Consider the following 21,196-nt stretch of genomic DNA (forward strand, 5'->3'; position numbering starts at 1 on the left):
GATGAAATAAATAAAATATGTAACAGATCAATGGTACAATCAACAATGTACAATGGAGTAATTGATAACATAGATTTAGATTTCTTCATACCATCATAAAAAGCAAGTATATTTGGGCTGGCTTGAAAGTTTTTCCTTTGGGGCCCAAAACTAAAGTATAGTAACTTTAGTATTATACATTTATACGAAAAATTGAAATAGATAAGCTAATTTATAAAAAAAAAAAAAAAAAAAAAAAACACGAAATAAGACACAAATCAACTTATTTTCAAAAATAAGCGTCTAATTTTCAAAGCTGAGGTTTGGTTCTGTTCGCAGACTGCGAACAGATGCTTAATTTTTTAAAAAGGCAAAGAAGCTGTTCGTAGTTAGTGTAACTATGAACAGGGATGTTGACTTTTTTGACCCTGTTCGCAGTTAGTAAATGCAAACACCATCGAGTATAATGGGTCTGTTAGTGACTGGGAACAGGGTCTGCGAACAGCTTCTTTGCCTTTTTAAAAATTAAGCACGTGTTCGCAGTTACTAACTGTGAACAGAACCAAACCTTAGGTTTAGAAATCAAACACTTATTTTTGAAAATAAGTTGATTTGCGTCTTATTTCGTGCTTTTTTTAATTATTTAGCTTATCTATTTCACTTTTTCCATTTATACCATATAAATCGACTTATTAACAATATATAAATAAAGACATAGACGACGTAACCATTAAGGTATAGTAGTTTTGTGGTATTTATTTACGCTTTAAATTATATATCATATATTAGTATAAGCTAAAATTAAAAATACAAAGGACTGTATTTTGGACAAGAGGGGGTGAGCACCTTAAAATGATAGGATTAGTTTTGATTATTTATAAATCTTGTTACTCCACATATTAATCATACTTCATCATAATTCTACTACATCTCTCGCAACAAGTTCATGAAATCAATTGTTTAACCAACCAATTCATGAAACTTGACAATCAAACACTTTGTGATCTGAATATTCACCCAAGAGCATGAACAAAACAATCCTGCTGGCACCACTGCCTATATGTGAAGGCGCTGACATTTTAAGAAAGATTAGATGTTTAGAAGGTTCAAAGCCAAGAAACAGAACACTAGTATTGATTTTCATGATTCAAACATATACTTTATAAGAAAAATCTCTCTACACAGTATGCTCATAAAACTCTCATTTCACTTCGAAATAACAGTAACCTTCTTCTGATGCAAAGATTACATACAACATAGCACACAATCATAAGATAGTTTTCAAGCGGAAGCTACGACATTCTCAGTCGTCCCATCGACACTTCCATCCGAAACACCATTCGTAATTGTAACTCCATTAGTAGTAACTCCATTTTCAACACCATTAGAAGCTCCGTTTACCTGATTATGAGTCGCCAATTGACTGAAATTACCCTTTTGTTTGAACAGTTGGGAATGGTGATGGCGACAATAGAGGCGATGCTCATGAGCAACGTAATTCGATGGGCTTATGACACATCCTCCATGACTGCACCGGAAGCATGCCTTGTGGTATGCATTTCCATCTACGGCCACCTGAAAACGAATATCAATAACCAAACAGGTCAAAATAAGTTGAATTTTAACACATAGAATGAGTTATAGAGATTGGTTTGATCAGTTTTAGAGGTTCACCTTTTCAATTGGGTAAACAGTTTTCTTGCAAGAAACACATTTTTCTTGTGTACCACCAAACAGACTAGAGACTTTGCTGTTGGTCTGACCCTGCTCAGTATCATCAATGAACACCATTTATATGACATAGTATGTAACAAATCAATCTGAATTTCAACCATCAAGTTAAACTTTCAGTTGAGTTGGTTCTTTAAAACGATATTAGAAGCCAACGTGACAGAAGATCACCTATTGGAACCTAATCCACCCCATGCCCCAATAGGCCTATACGCTTATCATTAAGGCATTTACATGACATAGCATATAACAAATCAATCTGAATTTCAACAATTAGCTAAAACTCTTGGTTGAGTTAGTTCGTTGACATGATATCAAATGTCAACATGAAAAAAAGTCAAGGATTCGAATCTAATCCACCCCATGTTAAGGAACCAACTCAATCAAAAATTTAAAATGATAGTTGAGGCTCCCTATAGGCCTACACTCTCATCATTAAGGCATTTACATGACATAGTATATATCAAATCAGTCTAACTTTCAACAATCAATTTAAACTTTTGGTTGACTTAATTCATTGACATCACATCAGAAGTCAACGTGATAGAAAGTCGCATATTCAAATCTAATCCACCCCATGTTAAGAAACCAACTCAATTAAAAACTTAAGATCATGGTTGAGGCCCCCTATAGGCCTATATTCTTATCATTAAGGCATTTACATGACATAGTATATAACAAATCGGCTGATTTTCAACCATTAGTTTAAACTTTTGGTTAAGTTAGTTTAATAACATTATATCAGAAGACAACGTGACAGAAGGTCACAGATTCAAATCTAATTCACCCTATATCAAGGAACCAACTCAATCAAAAACTTAAGCCGATGAGTATCAACAATAACAAATAGCATTGAGCATACCTGCTCAGAAGATCTGTCTCTAACAATTCTAGGTGCAGCTGCAAAAATTCATACCAATAAAAACATCAAAAAAGAGACAGAACTGTAAATAAGAAAGTGTCTTATAAAAGTAAGAAGAAATGAACCTTCAAAGCTTTTGTCTAAACTGCCAGTCATTTTGAAAAGTTGATCAAAGTGAGGCTTGCAATATAACACCCCTTCAAAGGAGCTATAATTGTGAAGCTGCAAAAGATGAACAATACAAAGTTATATAGTAGAAATGATGTATTTTCAATCCATACTATATACGATACTGTATCGTATGTGTATTTGCACATGATGTTGGCTACTAAGAGTCAATCGAAAATACTTTTTGTTAGTGTTATCACTAGCAAAGGTAAGACTGTGTACATCTGACCCCACGGTCCCCACCACACCCTACATAAATTCGAATCAGAAATAGTTTCCATTTTTCTGATACGGTATATATTTCTAGCCCAAAGTACTACCATTTTCGAGTTGAGGGTCTCATTGTCAGCAACCACTTATCACTTTTGATAAGGATATGGTTTGCCGTCATCCAACCCTCTCAAGAAGCTAATCATAGCTTCTATAACCGGAATATACCGGATATAAATCATATGATGATGGTGACGACGATTAGGGATATAATAACCATCAGCATAGACTTTTAGTTGTATTCTAGAATATCTTATGTACTCTATCAGTTTCTAACTTTCTATTACCCAATATCATCTAATCGCCCCACATACATGAGTTTCGAAATTACAAATAAAACACTAGGAACAGTAGAAGAACACAACCCTGTTTAAGACCAATAATAACTTGAAGTATTTATTTATGTTTAAAAATGCATAATCACATTTTTATGATAGAAAAGTAAGGAACAAATTGCAATAAGTGATCTATAATTACCAATTAATTGAACATTAATTAATATTAGCAATAAGAACTGCAAAAAAACACTATAATCATAAATCTCTCTGAATTTAGAAGGGGAAGATGATTCTTAATTCTCAATGATGTAACTCTAATCGTGATTTCAGAATTTGAAATTCCTTTTTGATATTTTTGTTCTCTTCTATAACATCAAAAGCACAATCCTCTAATGATCACTAATTTCTAATTGATTAATTAGCTTTTATTCCAAAATCCCCCAAACCTAACAAGAAAAAAGATGAAAATTTCCATCTTGACCAACTCAAAATTAATTCAAAAGAATCAAAAATGATATTTTATCACCATCTTCATCAAATCAACTCATCGTTATTATACCTAACGTTATTATACCTAATATATCCCGCTCATAAAAACTACGATCAGAACGACCTGAGCCCTACTATAATGAACCAACGATCAAACAATACAAACATCATTTTCTCAAGTCTTTTTCATAAACTTAATATAGACAAACATAACTACGCAACTACAAAAAAGTTCTGAGCACGTACATCTTACAATTATTTGTCAGTTTCTACCCCGCCCAGACAAATTATTGAAATTTTAGTTTTTCATTTTGTGATCAAAAATTAAGAAAAGAAGTAGAAAAAACCTTGAGAGTACTTCTACAGTGATGACATCTGAAACAAGCTTTGTGAAAAACTTTGGAATCAGCAGTAAGCTGATCAACCAAATACACAGTCTTTTCACAGGCTTTGCATTTCTGGGTTGTTCCTCCAAAAGTTGCCATCTTTTTACCAGAAAATATAAATAAATGAACTTTTCTGATGAATTTCACAAAACCCAAAAATAAATAAATAAATTTTTCTGATGAATTTCACAAAACCCAAAAGAAATTCAAGCAGAAAACCCAAAATTATTGATCTTTTTTTGATGTTTTCTTAACCCCTTTTATGTTCTTCCTTATTCTTCTGTTGGACTTTTTCTTCCTTTGCTTTTTTGTAGTAATTATTAGTTTGGGTGCTAATTAGGGAGTAATTAGTCTATGCATATGGGGTTACAGCCTTACAGCTCAGGGTTTTGGCTTATAGAGTAAACTAAACTAATGTGCACTCATGTCTATTGAGGTTATTTTTGTCATTTAAATAGGGTGTCTCTATTTTTTTTTTTTTTTAGATTAATGGGGTGTCTTTTTGGAAATCATACAACTGGTTGTAGAACTACTTTGTCTCCACTTTTGGTTTTGCTATAATATTTTTTTTTTCACATGTTTAGTCGCCATTTTATCATACTTATTATTTATAGTAATATTTTTTAATATAATATGTTATAGTTGAATGAGATAATTTCAAAATGGAGAAAATATAAAGTAGATTGAAAAATTAAAGATTATGAAAAAGCCAGTAAAAATTAAATTTATATTTCATTCTAAAGAGAATGGACTATAATAGAATGTTATTAACTGTAAACGGGATAAAATAGTTTAAATAATATATTACACCAACTTTATGCAAACATGAAAATTATTTCTTGTCGATCTACTATCACCTAAGATAGAGTAATAGAAATTAAAATATGAGAAAATTATTTAAAACTACCTTTTCTATACCCTACTTTGCAAAAAACTACCTTTTGTAAATTTTTTTGCAAAAAACTACTTTATTTAAAGTATTCTTTACAAAAGACTACCTATTAACGGTTTCTTAGTGTTTGACCGTTGAAACTGACGTTGACCATCACGTGCAAGTCACGTGATGTATTAAAATTTTTTTTTTTTAAAAAGTAACAATAATAATAATAATAAAAATAATAATAATAATAATAATAATAATAATAATAATAATAAAATAATAATAATAATAATAATAAAAAATTAATAATAATAATAATAATAATAATAATAATAATAAAAATAATAATAATAATAATAATAATATTAATAATAATAATAATAATAATAATAATAATAATAATAATAGTAATAGTAATATAAAAATAAAAATAAAAGAAATAAAAAAATAATAAAATTATAATAAAAATAAAAATAAAAATAAAAATAATAATAATAATAATAATAATAATAATAATAATAATAATAATAATAATAATAATAATAATAATAATAATACTAATAAAAATCATAATAAAAAAAATAAAAATAAAAATAAAAATAAAAATAAAAATAAAAATAAAAATAAAATAATAATAAAAATAAAAAAATAATAATAAAAATAAAAATAAAATAAAATAAAAAAAATAATAATAAAAAATTAATTAAAATAAAATAATAATGATAATAATAATGATAATAATAATAATAATAATAATAATAACAACAACAATAATAAGAATATTATTATTATTATTATTATTATTATGATTATTATTATTATTATTTATTATTATTATTATTATTATTATTATTAATATTATTATTATTTTTATTTTTATTTATATTATTATTACTTTTATTAATATTAATATTATTTTTTTATTTTTCTTTTTATTTTTTATTTTTAAATTTTATTTTTATTATTATTATTATTATTATTATTATTATTATTATTTATTTTTATTATTTTTATTATTATTATTATTATTATTTATTTTTATTATTTTTATTATTATTATTATTGTTACTTTTTAAAAAAAAAAATTTTTTTTAATACATCACGTGATTTGCACGTGATGGTCAACGTCAGTTTCAACGGTCAAACACTAAGAAACCGTTAATAGGTAGTCTTTTGCAAAGAATACTTTAAATAAGGTAGTTTTTTGCAAAAAAATTTACAAAAGGTAGTTTTTTGCAAAGAAGGGTATAGAAAAGGTAGTTTTAAATAATTTTCTCTTAAAATATATTGCATACATTAAAGATATCCGTATTTAATTGACAAAGTGATTAAGAATTGAGTTGAATATATGAATATGATTTAAGAAAAGTGTTGAGTCAATTTTCAAGAATAAAAATAACACAAAATAAGATGAATAACAAAAATAAATGACGATATTAAATGAGAGGGATACAAGCATTAGGAGTATATCCTAATTAAGAGTGTACATTCTCTCTCTTATCTGTTGTTTTTTCTCTTTTTAAATTTTCAAAAGATTTTATAAAGAAAAAGAATAGAATATTAAATGCGTATATTGTATGAGAAAAAATATTAAGTGTATAATTGTCCTAAATAACAAATTTAAAATGAATAGTTAATGAGTAATAAAAGATATAACAAATTTTTTTAGATGATTTGGTTTGCGAAAGAGTCACAATATTTTTTGTCCATCCTCATTATATTCAGTGCTATGTAAATAAAAGTTATTATCAAAATTTCAATAAGTTTAAAATAGCGTCTTGTAAAACCTACGGCTCAAGAATAAAGTCATTAGGCGTATTAATTTATTTCAAGAAAGAATGATTTAAAATTTAAATAATGATTTGTCGTTTTTATAAAATGAAAACAAGAAAATTTCATTAAAATCGGAGCCAATTTTTGACCCATCAATCATCATCATATTTTTTCATTTAAAAATCGCGCCAACTATAAAGTCTCTCTTATTGTGTATTTTTATAGCTCCTCAGAAATGGGCTCATATAATTAATTAATTTTTTTAATTAGTTATTTTAAGATTATAATTAATTATTTTAAGGTTATGAATAATCAGATTATAAAAAGTGATTATTTGAAAATTATAAGTAATCACTTTAATAATATAAGTGATCACTTTGAGATTAAAAATATATAATTAGGTCAATCCGATAAAGATGATCTTATCGTAACACAGTCACGTTTATTAAGAATTAGATTTTAAATTTGAAAGTCTCCCTTGAACCTTAATCCAAGAAATACGGCCTAATTTTTAAGGAGATCATTACAAAAGTTATATCTAAAATAAAAATTCTAAAATCTTTATGTATTTTAAATTTAATAAGAAAATTAGTGATGTATAACTTTAAAAAGTTATCTCAATAAAAAAAATTGCATATGATTCGAAATCCGATTTATTCATTTTAATATATATTTTAAATTGGTTATTACATTTTTTCCAAAATATTGAAATCATACCGATTGAAGAAATAGAGAATATGAAAGAAGGGTGTGTAACCTTGACATTTTTCATTTACTTGCTGATTTTTTTAAATCAATTTAAAAATCTAACTGTGTTATCATTTTAATCTTATTCAATATACCTTAATCTTTTTAGCAATACTTCTTTATTTCATTGAGAAATTGGAGTATTAGAGGCAAAAAAATATATTAACTTTCAAAGATAATGGAGTATATTATTGTAATGACACTTCCATGTTGTTTGTGTCTGGATCATGATTTTATTATTTGGGTTTTGATTTTTCATACTTGGTTGAGAAATCTTTTCGAATTTTTTAAAGCACATTGCATCATGACAACAGTAGAATTATGTTTGTATAGTTAACACCTTAACAATATAGCTGTTTATAGGCGGGCTTGAGCAGGTGGCAGGCTTGAGCAGGTAGCAAACTGAATAGTGCTAAGAAAGCTCCCTGCACGCTTAAATATTCAAAAGTCCGCCCACATTAGCAGATATATCTTTTTTGTCATTACATGCCCATTTTTAAAGCGGGTGGGACCTGTGAGTAGTCGAGTATTTTTTATATAAAAGTTAAAAATATAATACAAATTATAAAGTTAGGTTTTTGGTTGATAGGTTGGTAATGGATATTTCTTATATTCAAAATATTGTAATATGTAAAAAAATCATTCATGTTTTACCGAATCAACGCATTCTAACAAATTAAACTACCAATTTGAATCTGACATCTAAGAAAGTTAAGTAATGGGTATAGAACATGGATAGCAGACTAGCAGTAACAAAGTTTGGTTGATAGTAGTACTAGTTTAATAGAATTATTTATTTAATAATAAATATATTAAATCAAGTGGGCGGGTATACCCGAGGTAATTTTTATGGTGTCGCTACCTGTTTATTTATCTTGGCAGAATATTAAATTCTTTTGAAAAACATTTTTAAACCTACTCGTTTTACGAGTCGAATAGATGGAACCTGACGGACATATACTTAACTTGACATTTCGCTTCACAACTTTTAAAAGATATGTTATTTCAAAATTCTTCATAAATGACCCCACAAAGTGCAAAATTAGCTAGGCACACACAATGCTTTTTTGCTATAATTTAAATAAATTTGTCCAAAACTTTTGAATGAAGATATAAGAGCATTATTATTCACGACCTAGAAAAGTCATCTTACAATTTCATAATTTTTCTTTTTCCTAAAAATTCATCTTTCAATCTAATCTTATTAACAATAACCTTTTTTAAAAGGTTATCATGTTATCTCTCTTGCTTTTTAATTTTATCTACCTCACCATACTTTCTCTCCCTTATTTTATCTACCTCTTTTATTTATTTTCTTAATAACTATATCTTCGTAAACAAGATAAATTTATTTTTAAACAAATTAAATTCATTTGTTTAAAAAAATTTATATTATTTGATTCCTTTTTTTTAATATTTGAAGGATTTTTGTGAGATTTTATATCAAAAGAAAGAGGTAGAAAATTAGCAAAAAAATGATTTTTAAAGATATCTTATTTAATAAATCTCAAAAAAATAAAATCGTTAATATATTTTTTTAATTTTTTAAAATTTATTTTTGATTTGAAAATAGCTATTAAGAAAAATTTATTTTTCTATACCATCCAATTATATGGCGACACATGACACATGGTTTAAAAAAAAAATGACCAGTTGATTTAAGAGGTCATATCTTGATCTAATTGCCCAACCTTTTCCATGACTCACCTAATTTTAGATCAATATTAATAATAGTTTTGCCATAATTTAGTTATATGACCTCTAAAAAGGTTATCACTATGCTCTAAAATGCTTTTAGTTGGTTTAGTCTAATCAAACTAGTGCTCACCTGTGTGATCCAAAAGTGATACCAAAAGTTCAAAATCCGCCTACTACAATTTACAACTTCCTTTTTAGAGCCGAAAGTAGGTTTAAATCATTCTCCTGTCCTAATTTTTTTAATTACAACAGGATTAAGCCAAAGCATAACAGAATAGTACAGCTTACTATGACATTTAAGCTATTAAATTTATATAAAAAAAATAAAAGAAGTGTAGTGATTATAAATGATGATGAGTTATTTATCGTATAAATTTTTAGGAAATATACCATGTTAAATCCATAGTGTTGATTTGTCCGTTTGACTGTTTATAATTTTCCATTACTACTTAATAGCTTTATTGATAAGTGTGTCAAACTTAGATGCATGGAGCGAGTACTAAGTAGCATTTAGAAGCAAAAGGTACCAAAGTATCATGTTAAACAAATAATAAATCCGTCATCAGCCTTCCCTCCACAGACCCTGCTCATTAGTGCCTATGAGCGGAGTAGGCTGGATATGATGACGATGAACAGATCTACGGCCAAACATGTATTTCTGAGCTTCAGTTACACGTCTAAGCAGCAACTGAAATTGCTGAAATTTGGGCGATTTATAAAGGAGAGTTCAATGGTAAACAATAGATAAATATTCCACTAAGACTCCAAATCAAAGGTTTTATTTGATCGGGATTCAAAAGATAAGCAAACAAAACTACAGGAACTAAAATGCCACTAAACTTTGTATGTTACAAGCACTCGGTCACATAGTTGAGCTTTACTTATTCGGGTACGACGTACCAACCAGACAGAACAATCGAGTATGTAGTTGATGCAACAAAAACTCACACTAAGTTATGCACTTCAGCTAGCAGATTATTCCTGACTCTTAGCTTCTGCTCGTGTTGTAGCTCTAACATAGATCTCGTAGCAACAGCCTGCAAGGAAGACAACAGAAGCACACATCATTGATTAAGACTAGTTTGCAGAGGCTAGTTTCCAGAGCCGTGATCTTAACATTCCCACAGCCAATACAATCAAATTACATAAGATATGTATATGAAATAGAACAGGTGCAACCTGCAGGGATGGGTAAGAATATCTGGTACAAGGGGAGAAACAGCAAACTCAAAGAGTTAAAACGACAAAGAGAAAAACATAGGCAAATAGCCTTATGGTTTGCAACATTACAGAATTCATTGTCAACCCATACGCGCACATTAATTTAGTCAAGATACTAGTACTGCACAAACTGTTATTGCTTACTCAGCAACATTGACTGCAGCACCTTTCCTCTTCAAAAAAAAGAGAAGAAAATGATACGCCTAGAAAATGAAGAACATGAAAGCAAACAAGAAAAGTACAACACACATCTCAAGGTACATTAGAAAGCAGAAGCAAACCTGCCACAACAATGACAGTGAGAACATCGCCGACTCTTCTAATACGTTTTGCACCCTGCTTATATGATTTGAACCGACTCAATGCTGAATCCTTTTCCAATAGCTGTGAGGACATAAGATAACTATATTAGTATAGCATAAATTAAATCCTTTCAAAGATTTAAAGTAAATTACCATAAAGATTCCCTCTAGTCTCTAGCCATGGCTTATGACATACAACTTTCTAGCAGAATAAAGTCTTCAAAGTATCAAATAGAATAACCTAACATCTTCTACCAACCCATGTGGTCATAAATTGTTGACAAACAATACGTACAGATAAAAGGGAAATTCAACCCCCCCCCCCCCCCCCCCCCCCCTTCTTCCCCAAAAACAAAAACTTCAAGTAACATGCCAAAGGATCCCCAGCTGAAAAATCAAGAAAAACAGTAACATAAAAAGTATTCACATTTGTCTTCAAAGCGATCTAGACCAATCTTAATTGATAACCATATATTATTATGTAGTACTACACAATTTATAGAGTTCATAATTTAACATTAATATTCAAAAAACTTTTTCCAACTAATATTAGAACGCATCAAAATATATGAATTAAATAAGGGAAGAAATTAGCAGACTAAGAAGCATAAAGAATTACAAAACGAGGGGCGTATATTATGTAGGGATCTAACTAAGTCAACTAAATAAATATTGGAATAGTTCTGGTTTCTAAAGTGAGCAGGTGTCAGGCAGTTTATCTAGATATAGAAATGAGTAAAGACCCAAGCTTTAAGCTTAAAAATTGATTTTAAAAACTTTTTCTCAAATGTGTTCAGGGTCCAAGATGCCTAGGATATAAACTGGTTCGTTTTCAACTCAACACTCATAAAGGAGAGGAGTAAGAGCAACTTGTATGTGCCACAAGTTGGTGATCTGTATCTTAGGCCACAAATTTGATGAAAAAAATATGGGTTGCCAAAAAGATGACATTAGACGATGATGAGGTATTTTGTCTTGAAAGGAAGATAGTTCATTCAAAATCCAAATCCTCAATATATTATGCTTATGAATTCATGAGTGAAGACTTTAGCAATAAAAGCTTGAAAAAAAATTTAAACTGGCAAAAATGAGACTAAGTGAGTTGATATGTTTAAGCGACATTTGACTATTTGAGCATGAAAAAGGGAATGATTGTTCTATGAAAGAGACCCAAGTAATAGATTGCATTGATATAAGAGAATAGAGATAGATGCAAAGAACGAGTCAATATGCAGGGGAAGGTTGCTAGAACGAGCAGCATGCTTAAAAGCTCACAATGTTGATCTAGAGATTTGCTTGCCGATGAATTTGGGAAATCCAAGGTTTGAATCTTTTGATTCCTTGGATCTATAAAGAGGGCTTCCAAGGTCGAAGGGAAGTATGAGGTAGAGGACAAAAAATTTACTTTTGGTTCTTGATCCATAGAGAGAGAGTGTGAACTTGTATGAGAGGAAACTTCATTGGAGTGTATTGGAGTTGTATACAAACACTTACATGGTGTGGTGTTTGTGAGTAAATGATAAATCTAATGATTGAATTGTCATTAAGAAATACAAATCATTTGATTTGGGGAGGGTATGTTAAGGTCACCACAAACACTGTGTTTGTGTGTTATTTCACTTTGCTTGTTTGTGTGTGTTTTGACTTTGTTTTCTCTCCTCATTTGCATCCTTGTCTGTACCTTGTGTGTCCAATTTCACAAGACATTTGTGACTCAAGTAATAATTGTAACAAAATATGACGTCTAAAGGTGGTTCTCAAAATCTAGTGTACTATGTAGAAGTATTCAATCATCCTCAAGAAACTATTACTACCAAAAAGCAAAAGCAGGTTTCTTCATTCCGCAAAAATTCATCTATCAGCACACCGAAAATGAAGTCCTCGAGAAGAATGGTTGAGAATTTTTAAAAAAAATCAACTTTGAAGAACAATCAATCATATTTCCATCAATGAATAACACACAAACAATCATAGTTACAAAAATCCAAAATGACGTCCAAGGTGGTTCTCAAAAGCTAGTGTCTTCAATTCAAAAATCAATAACTATATATATCAACCCAGAATTCCTTACTTAATCCAGGCATACACATTCGTCATAAGTTGTAACCAGATCCAATCACAAGCGAGCACAAATCACTTAAATTTCATTACTAACCAATTCAATTGATACGAATTCAAATATCATCAACAAATCGGAGAAAACAACAACCAAATAAACCTAATTGGTGCAGAATCAAAGCTTTAAAAAACGCGATTAAAGAAAGACTGACAGCTTTCTCGCGCTCCCCAAGGTCGATGTGAAAACTTCGGCTGGGCTGCGCAAACAAACTCTGGATCCTCTGTAACCCAGAAAATTCAATGAAAGAGTAAGTTGTGATGCAAACTGAAAATCACAGCATGAGAACAAGTTGAAATAAATTGTACCTGAGATTGAGATCGCATTGATGAGAAAGGTGAACTTTTGAGAAAAGACGCCATAGATGGACCTCGATTAGGAATTTGAAGGTTCTGTAATGGTAGAAGCGATAGAGGGAAGAATTGGGGAAAGAGGAATACTAATTGACAAACTCTCCAAGTCTCCAATAATCGTATCAGGGAATTGCGAAATAGACGAACAAAAATAAACTACTCTTCAAAACACATCAATATACTACTATAAATTAATATATTAATAAAGATTTTTTTTAGATGAAATGTATTAATGAAGATTTTACTTCTATTTAATAAAATTTTCACTAAAGATTAATAAAAAAATTATTTTTATATAATTTAATAGTCTAAAGTATCTTCGATCTTTTATGGCATCTTTGAAGAGTTTGTATAGTTACATTTAAAATTTTCTTATTATTAGATGACGTATCTGCATAAATGTAGTATTGTAAGGACTGAACATGTAAAACAATTGAAAAGTATTTTAAATGAATAAATGATATAAATGTGAATTTTTAATTAATTAATTAAAAAGTAGGAGTTTAATTATCAAGTAGAATAAAGGTGGAAATTTCAAAATTTGATTTTCTTTATTTATATAGTAAACTAAAAGATATTTTAAACTAAATTATATGAGAAAAATTATATTACCTAATATAACATAAAATTTAAAAATTAATTTGTAAATCATGCGTCAATGTATGTTATATTATTTTTATCTTTTATTTTATTTTTTAATTTACTCTATTAAATATATTATAATTTTTATTAACAAACGCCATAATAGTGTTCATTAGCTTTTGCCTTCAAATTTATATATAAAATTCGATTTCAGGTAATAGTTAGATAAGAAAAAAATATCATCGATGTCTATTTCATAATATTATTGTCTTATTATTTTACTTTTAGAAATTATTAAAAAAAATTTACAAGTAAAGATAAAATGAAAAAGCACAAAAATCAAAATGTTATAAGCATTAAGAATGAAATACTATATGGAGATTGAAGTACATTTTCCGCATGCACTATTTTTCAAAGTTTTAAATAGCGGAGATGTTAGTATTAAATGACACCGAAAAATTATGAATTTTTTTTATTATCATGAGAATAACATAATGTACATTTCAAGATTATTTACAGTACAAATTATTATATTATCACTATTAAATACCAACAACTTAACAGACCGAAAAGGCTCACCCAACAAATATTTTAAGAAACTCTAGGCTGCATTTCTCACTTCTAAAACGGCTCGGCCACGATCTAAATCATTGAGATCATTCCATCATTCATACCTAAGTCTCAAATTCGATTGTATTTTTTCTCCATTTTCCTCGTATAATTACTACTAGATTTGGCTAACAATAAACACGTTAAATAAACAATATCCAAAATAAATAAATCGAAGCTCGATAGATCAAATCACTAAGAAGGAATTATTGTTTTCTCATCAGATTGAGAGCCTCGAGCCCTCGACTTGAACATAGAGTCGAGCAGGCTCTATAACTCGCACTAATGCTTATGTACAAAGTTCTAAGCTTCAAACATATTTGGCAATAAATTGGACACATTCACAGCTTCTAATCCTACATCTTAATACCCTTTTCTTGAACGCCTACAATTTCGAAAAAAACTATATACCTGAAAGTAGGAAAATCCGTCATACGATCACCAACCCGGATTTCCGTATGTGGTTCCACCCAACCATAAAAACAACCCGGGTTTATAAACATCTACATGTGTTGCTTTGATTTGTCGAGTGAAATGAGACAAATTCCCGCACCATGTAATTCCTTGAAAAGTAACCATAGGGACTCCGAAGTGCCAGAATATACATGTGATATGTACAATATCAGAATCGCGTACCTCTCTAAGCTCTCTGTATCCGAGAAAATGGTGTTCTTCTCGCGACCACTAGCCTTCGTATCTGAAACCATCGTAGAATACTCGAAAGAACCCTCCACCTTCTATGAGCTGGTCCTCGGACAGTAGGACCCGAAGAACGAGACCTCACGAAGCCACAGTACGCACTCTGCAAATCAGCTTGAGATTCCAAACCCATGTCAGCTGACTGAATCGAAGGGTAGTCGATATCCATAAACCCTAGATGGTCGTCATCATTGAACGGTTGATTCATCGAGTGTGAAGGGCAAAACAAAGAATTACTTATAGGGACGGGAATATCAAGATCATGCTCATATCTTAGGTCCAAGGCATCTATAGACTGCAGGGAAAAGTCGATTGGGCTGCTCAAGCAGCCCAGTGAATAGAGCGGGGAGAAACTATCGGAAGGTGTGCTCGGTTGTGCATAATCGGTTGTATTTACCATTTGTTGTGACGTCATAAGTTTGCTTGCGTCTGAAGTCTCGGTCATGGGTGAGCTTGAGGTGTGCGAAGACATCCCGATGAGAGATTCCATGTCTTCAAACGAGATCACTCCATCCCAGTGTTGAAAAGCCTCAATGGCCATTCTTTGTGAATCAATCTGAGAAACATGTCGATTATAATCATGTAAGAATGACATTCAAAGAATTGTAATATAACGGTGAAAATTAGTGTAGCATATTTAACAATTCAAGGTCACGAGGAATGAAAAATTGCCTTTTCGTTTTCAGGTAGCTTGTCTATAGGAACGAACTGGCTTTCCAAATAAAACCCCATTACTTGTCCAACGACATTGAAGACCACACCATTTCGGTGCTGAGAAATAGGCGAATAATATAAGAAGACTCGTTTGTCGAGTACACATGTCCGCGCGTGTTCTATAGCAACCTCCCACATCTTGGCTGACATACCGGAACCAAGTATCTGAAAATAATCCGAAAAAAAAAGACAAATGATTTCAATAGATAATAATCATAAAGGTATATGTATCGGAGAATGAAAATTTACGGGAGAAAGAAAATGCCTACGCAAGTCCGAAATTCTTACATTTCGGAGACGTACAGGATCCAGATTAAGCAAAATTAGAAAGTCCTTTACTGTCCTCACTCTTTCTATGCTCAATCTTTTGTGGAATGCTCCGTCTTTTCCTATCTTCTCCAGTCGCCAAACCTCATCACATAGAGACGGAGGATGGTGTTTTTTGTACACTGCAAGAAAGTCGACAAGCTTCGTCTCAGACAACAGTTATACAAAGGTTGCTTAGATCCTCAAGGTGTAATAAGACAAATGATGGGTCTAGATTTTTGTGTTCAATCAACATCTAATAGCACCTCAATGAGCATACAATATAATAATTATGTGCATATGAATATAGAAAATTGTTGAAACACATCGAAAAAGTAGAGAGGTAAACTAACGTATATGCTTGATGGGTTACTTCTTTTATCACCAATTGGTTTTAGGATGAAACCTCATCGGGTTTGTGTGCAGTTAACTCTCCTTTTATGCGGGTCTTTAGGTGTACAAACCCAGTAATAAAATTTATCAAAAATCACATATAAGTGTAGAAAAAAGACCAGGTGATCTTTTGAAAAAGTCTTGAATAGTCCGATTTAAATATATCGACAACAAATAAGAAAGTTTTCGAGAAACAAAGTACTCACACTCTCCACGATGATCCCTAACGATGAAGGATTCCGTCTTTGCTTCCCTAATCTTAGCTCCATCATAGTTCCCGATCACTCTTGCTCCTAGTCTGAATCTACGACTCCTTGTCCAGCTCGAGTTATCAGTAAAAGAAATTTCACCGACAGAACCAGTGCCATCCTTTAGATATATATGTACATCCCCCGAAAGAAGAGGCTTTTTTCCTTCTCGTTCTCTGACAACATTGTTTTTAAACTCATCTACAGTCCAATTTTCTCCCTCATCGCCATCGAAGTCTCCTTCAAGAACAACGACTTCTACTTTTGCACCCGATTCAGGGAAATTTTTGACGAGCTCTTGAGTATCAGCATCTATTAGAGCCACTTTAATTGCTGAACCATCTTCTCCTTCAATTCGAGTTCCAGTAAACACCGGAAGAGAAAGTGTGCTCAAGAATTTAAGTTGTAGGTTCCTTAATTCACAAGAAAATATATCTTCATCGGAATTCCTAAAGGAAATAACAAAAAAACGGTTAAGATATCCGTCATCGGTAGTTAAATCAGTTTCATTGAATTCATAGGTATCATCGTTGCTGATATATTTGGACTTGTACACAAGACACACGCAAGAGTAGAGGGATTGCACATAATCCCGATGACTGCACACAAACTTGATAAATTAGTTTTAAGATGAAACATCATTGAATTTGTGTCAATCAACTCTCTTCTTGTGTACAAGCCTATATTTGATCACATGCGAGTTATTTTCCAACAGTTGCTACTAAAGATCATCAAAAGATACGAGTTCCTCACCGCTTCAAACTCATGACATATTTCCGTATTGCCAATTCTACCTCTTCTTTCACCTAAAGAGAGATAAACAAAATCCATTATAAGTAGCCATATTTTCAATTCAGTAAGTGACAAGATTTCAGGTTGAGACCTTGGCTGCCTAAAGCCACTGAATCATCTAATGCAGCAAGTCAATCACTCCAATGATAACAAACGAACTCCAATTATATGCTTCTTTGTTACTCAGACTCGTCTTTTTACCTCAAGTACCCATGTCAGACTCTGAACACTCGGACATGGTATGACACTTGGATACTTCATTTCTTGATCAAAATATTGAATTTTTTTAATAAAATAGTCATGTCGGACATTTGGAGTCACATATCCGAGTCAAACAAGGATATAAGAGTTGGGGTAACATACCCTATATTTAACGCCCTGGTGTAATACAATTAAAACTATCACACAAGATACAATAAACACAATGTTTAGAGCCAAGCAAGTATGAACTGAAGTTCGATTAACGAACACGAAAAAAAACTTGAAATAAGTGTCGAGACAAGTGCCATAGTCGACGTATATGTAAAATAGTCTCATTGAACTTACAACTCTACGAAGCATAGGCTCCAATGCACTCTGGAAACTCTGCTGTTTCATCACCTCCAGGACCACACTGTAATGACAGATTGAAAAACACATTTTCAGAATTTTTATAAACTTTGTCAATTTACATAAAATCCAATAGCATAAAGACATTATTAAAAACTTGCACATAGATAATGTCTCCTAAACAACATACACTCAACTGAAATAAGTAACAATCACTCATGCTAATAGTGAAACCAGAGCTATCCATTTCTAACAGAACTAGTGCAAATAAAACTATATACATCCATTTCTAACAAAACTATATCTAAGCACAAGCAAGGTTTCCATGCTTCCTTAAACATCACCTTATGTGTATAATTTATCCTGGGGCCTCAACCATCTGCTTATAATTTATCCTGGGGCCTCAACCATCTGCTTAAGCTAATGGTTGAATGGTTGAGGCCCCATGATATGTTTCTAACATGCCTCCTCACACCAGAGCTCTTTGGGATAGAAGTGTGGATGCAGCACATGCCCTACTCATACATGGCGCTAAATGTTCAACTTTAAATGAGGGGTGCTTGAAATTCGAATCCGTGACCTCTTGTCACACTGGCTTTTGATACCATATCCAGGTACCAACTCAACCAAAAGCTTAAGCTTATGGTTGAGGCCCCAAGATATGTTATATACTCTAACACCAAATGTGAAATTTCATCGTCCATCTCCCAAACAATCGAGGCACCCTCTGCTGCATGAAAGTGCTATCCTTCACTTGAATGGAGATTGGTGTAAAGGAAAATTCACAAGGAGTAAATCAAACATAGATTGCAGCTATCTCACTCTTAACATATTTAACTCAATTCCCTGTAATCAAGTCACTCACCTTTCACTTCTGCAATCACATTTCATATGCAAATTAGGCATGAAAGAACATCAATAACACACCCACAACTTGCTAAGGTGGTGTTCGGTTTGGAGAAAATATTTTCCAAGAAAACTCCTTTTCTAATTTTCCATTAATTGGTGAGGGTTTTAAAAAGAAAATCGAAGATGGGTAGGATTCATCTCTTTGTAAACATTTCCTTCCTAAATTTCAAGGAAACCCTTTTCCTCTACACAGAAAGTCTTGTATGAGACTGTTTGACTATTAGATGGATCCATATAATCAGCTCATTTTCTAATTAGTGATCACTTTAAGATTATAATTGGTCATATTAAGATCGTAAGTAATTTTTCTAAGATTATAAGTGACCACATTAAGTTATATAAGTGATCAATTAGGTTATTATTTGTAAGTGATCGTTAGGTAAGTGATAACTTTAAGATAAGTGATCATTTTAAAACTGCAAGTGATCACTTGGTTATACATAGTCATTTCAAGATTGTAAGTGAAAACTTTGAGGTTAAGGTTATAAGTGATCACATCAATAACTGTAAGTGTACATTGGGCTGGATGGTCTCTCACCATAAGACCATCTAATTTGAGAATTTGTGATTTCCATTTGCATATTCTATCAGAAAAATGTTTCATGGAAAACTATTTTACACAAAAAAGCTTTTCCATTAAACTAAACAACCCCTAAGAAAAAACTACTGCACAAATGCACTAGCTAATTGCTTACTGTAACTCTGTGAGTATAAAGAAATCCCATACATATAAAAACCAGGAAAATGATTTTTTTTAATGACAAAAAACTCTACAACTATTTAACAAATAAAAAATTTCCTCCTACAAAAGGCTTGCTCCCTTTGACTATGCAGAGAATATAAATACTTGCACCAATTCTCTCATTCTGAGTTCTGACTATTCAACCAATCCATCCCCCCCCCCCCCCCCAAGGGCACATTACTAAGTTTACAGAATGTGCAAAAATCAACCACATATACTAGGCAAGCAAAACCCTTCTTTTATACTGGTATTGAGATGGTTTATCTCGCATCGATAAATTAAAAATGGGGTGCACACTTTATAAGCTATCGGAATCCTTCTTCGCAGGGTCATATGGTACATATTTCATTTTTGATAATATGCTGAAGTCCAGCCTAATTTAACACGATGGAAAGGAGAATTTAGGCTCGGGTCAGCCTAAATCATCATCCTAATCAATTTCGTTCGACAGAATTAGGGTTCGCCCATCTTATACTAATATCTTGAATTCGCAAATAAGTTATCTAACTTCATTCAAAAAATCAAAACAATACCATTTTCAAAATCACTTCATTAACCTCAAAACACACAAGAATTCACAATCCAAACCCATCAAAATTCAGATAATAAAAAAAAAAGAGAAGCTTTCCTAAATGGGCATCAATAATTCAAAACCCACAACCAAATCCCATCAAAATCACCAAAACAAACAAATTCACAACAAAAACAAACAAAAAAACAAAAACCCAAAAAAGAACTAACCTTCTAAAAGAAGGAAGACTCTTCCTACGCTTATCATCAGAGCTAATAAGACTATCTAAACCAATCTTAGTAGTAGAAGTAGAACAATCATCTTGGGTTCGTTTTTGAGACATATTTTTCTTGAATATAAGAATAAGAAATTGAAATACCAAACAAGAATGGATGATAATATTTATATCCAAAAGTAAAACAATTACTGTTGTTATTATGCACATAAAATCTATATCTCTCCATATCTTCTCGAAAAATTATAGAAAGAAGGAAGAGTACTGACAGAAAAGGAAGTCTCCCTTGTTCTTCACGATTTTGTACCATCTTTCATTTTGGATTGTAGTTCTATTACTCGAAAAAAAAGTACTAGGAAGTGAGTAATTTTATTTTTCATTTTTTTTATAAAAATAAAAAATAAAAAATAAAAAAAGTACCTTTTTTTAAATAAAGTGAAATTCAAGTGGTGACCTGAATTTTCAGCTTTTTTAATTTATGGGTTAACTTGATCTTTCAACTTTTTTGCGTATTAGACAAAGTAAGTTTTTTTGGTTGATTTTACGTTATTTTTACTTAATGTAATGACTTTTTTAAAAAAAACGTCGTGATCACCCTAATTGACCATATATTTAAAAATTCATTTAAAATAAGTACTTAATTTAACCCAAAAA

At 31.0% G+C, this 21,196-nt stretch overlaps 3 protein-coding genes across 4 annotated transcripts; all 3 read right to left on the minus strand.

Annotated features, from left to right (window-relative positions):
- Positions 1–718: 718 nt before the first annotated feature.
- On the minus strand, positions 719–4,649 carry LOC130800321 (LIM domain-containing protein WLIM1-like). The gene is made up of 5 exons (XM_057663792.1): positions 4,125–4,649; positions 2,698–2,794; positions 2,573–2,610; positions 1,654–1,743; positions 719–1,554 (listed from the first exon to the last, which is right to left on the minus strand). Exons 1-5 carry the CDS (start codon positions 4,260–4,262, stop codon positions 1,261–1,263), a joined length of 657 nt encoding a protein of 218 aa, XP_057519775.1. The 5' UTR covers positions 4,263–4,649; the 3' UTR covers positions 719–1,260.
- Positions 4,650–9,939: 5,290 nt separating this feature from the next.
- Positions 9,940–13,478, minus strand: LOC130800322 (succinate dehydrogenase subunit 7A, mitochondrial-like). The gene is made up of 4 exons (XM_057663793.1): positions 13,209–13,478; positions 13,055–13,123; positions 10,764–10,866; positions 9,940–10,298 (listed from the first exon to the last, which is right to left on the minus strand). The coding sequence occupies exons 1-4, from the start codon at positions 13,260–13,262 to the stop codon at positions 10,237–10,239; spliced, it is 288 nt and encodes a 95-aa protein (XP_057519776.1). The 5' UTR covers positions 13,263–13,478; the 3' UTR covers positions 9,940–10,236.
- A 737-nt stretch (positions 13,479–14,215) lies between these two features.
- On the minus strand, positions 14,216–20,876 carry LOC130800323 (calmodulin-binding protein 60 A-like). Of its 2 annotated transcripts, none has more exons than XM_057663795.1 (7): positions 20,812–20,876; positions 18,143–18,209; positions 17,558–17,610; positions 16,763–17,253; positions 16,146–16,306; positions 15,816–16,022; positions 14,216–15,699 (listed from the first exon to the last, which is right to left on the minus strand). In XM_057663795.1, the coding sequence occupies exons 1-7, from the start codon at positions 20,850–20,852 to the stop codon at positions 15,085–15,087; spliced, it is 1,635 nt and encodes a 544-aa protein (XP_057519778.1). In that variant the 5' UTR covers positions 20,853–20,876; the 3' UTR covers positions 14,216–15,084. The 2 variants fall into 2 exon arrangements, with proteins under 2 accessions (XP_057519778.1, XP_057519777.1); XM_057663794.1 differs by having other exon boundaries at positions 20,538–20,871.
- Positions 20,877–21,196: the final 320 nt, after the last annotated feature.

This window comes from Amaranthus tricolor, chromosome 14, assembly GCF_026212465.1.
Source record: "Amaranthus tricolor cultivar Red isolate AtriRed21 chromosome 14, ASM2621246v1, whole genome shotgun sequence".
In the NCBI taxonomy this organism is placed as follows: domain Eukaryota; kingdom Viridiplantae; phylum Streptophyta; class Magnoliopsida; order Caryophyllales; family Amaranthaceae; genus Amaranthus; species Amaranthus tricolor.

Coding starts and splice junctions, on each gene's coding strand:
- LOC130800321 (XM_057663792.1), bottom strand. CDS start 4,262: ATGGCAACTTTTGGAGGAACAACCCAGAAATGCAAAGCCTGTGAAAAG. Junction 2,795..4,124: donor ACTGTAGAAGTACTCTCAAG/GTTTTTTCTACT, acceptor CATCTTTTGCAG/CTTCACAATTATAGCTCCTT. Junction 1,555..1,653: donor CTGTTTACCCAATTGAAAAG/GTGAACCTCTAA, acceptor ATTCGTTTTCAG/GTGGCCGTAGATGGAAATGC.
- LOC130800322 (XM_057663793.1), bottom strand. CDS start 13,262: ATGGCGTCTTTTCTCAAAAGTTCACCTTTCTCATCAATGCGATCTCAA. Junction 13,124..13,208: donor CAATGCGATCTCAATCTCAG/GTACAATTTATT, acceptor TCTGGGTTACAG/AGGATCCAGAGTTTGTTTGC. Junction 10,867..13,054: donor TTGGGGAGCGCGAGAAAGCT/GTCAGTCTTTCT, acceptor ATGTCCTCACAG/CTATTGGAAAAGGATTCAGC.
- LOC130800323 (XM_057663794.1), bottom strand. CDS start 20,752: ATGTGCATAATAACAACAGTAATTGTTTTACTTTTGGATATAAATATT. Junction 17,611..18,142: donor AGCCTATGCTTCGTAGAGTT/GTAAGTTCAATG, acceptor ATCTCTCTTTAG/GTGAAAGAAGAGGTAGAATT. Junction 17,254..17,557: donor TATGTCATGAGTTTGAAGCG/GTGAGGAACTCG, acceptor TATTTCCTTTAG/GAATTCCGATGAAGATATAT.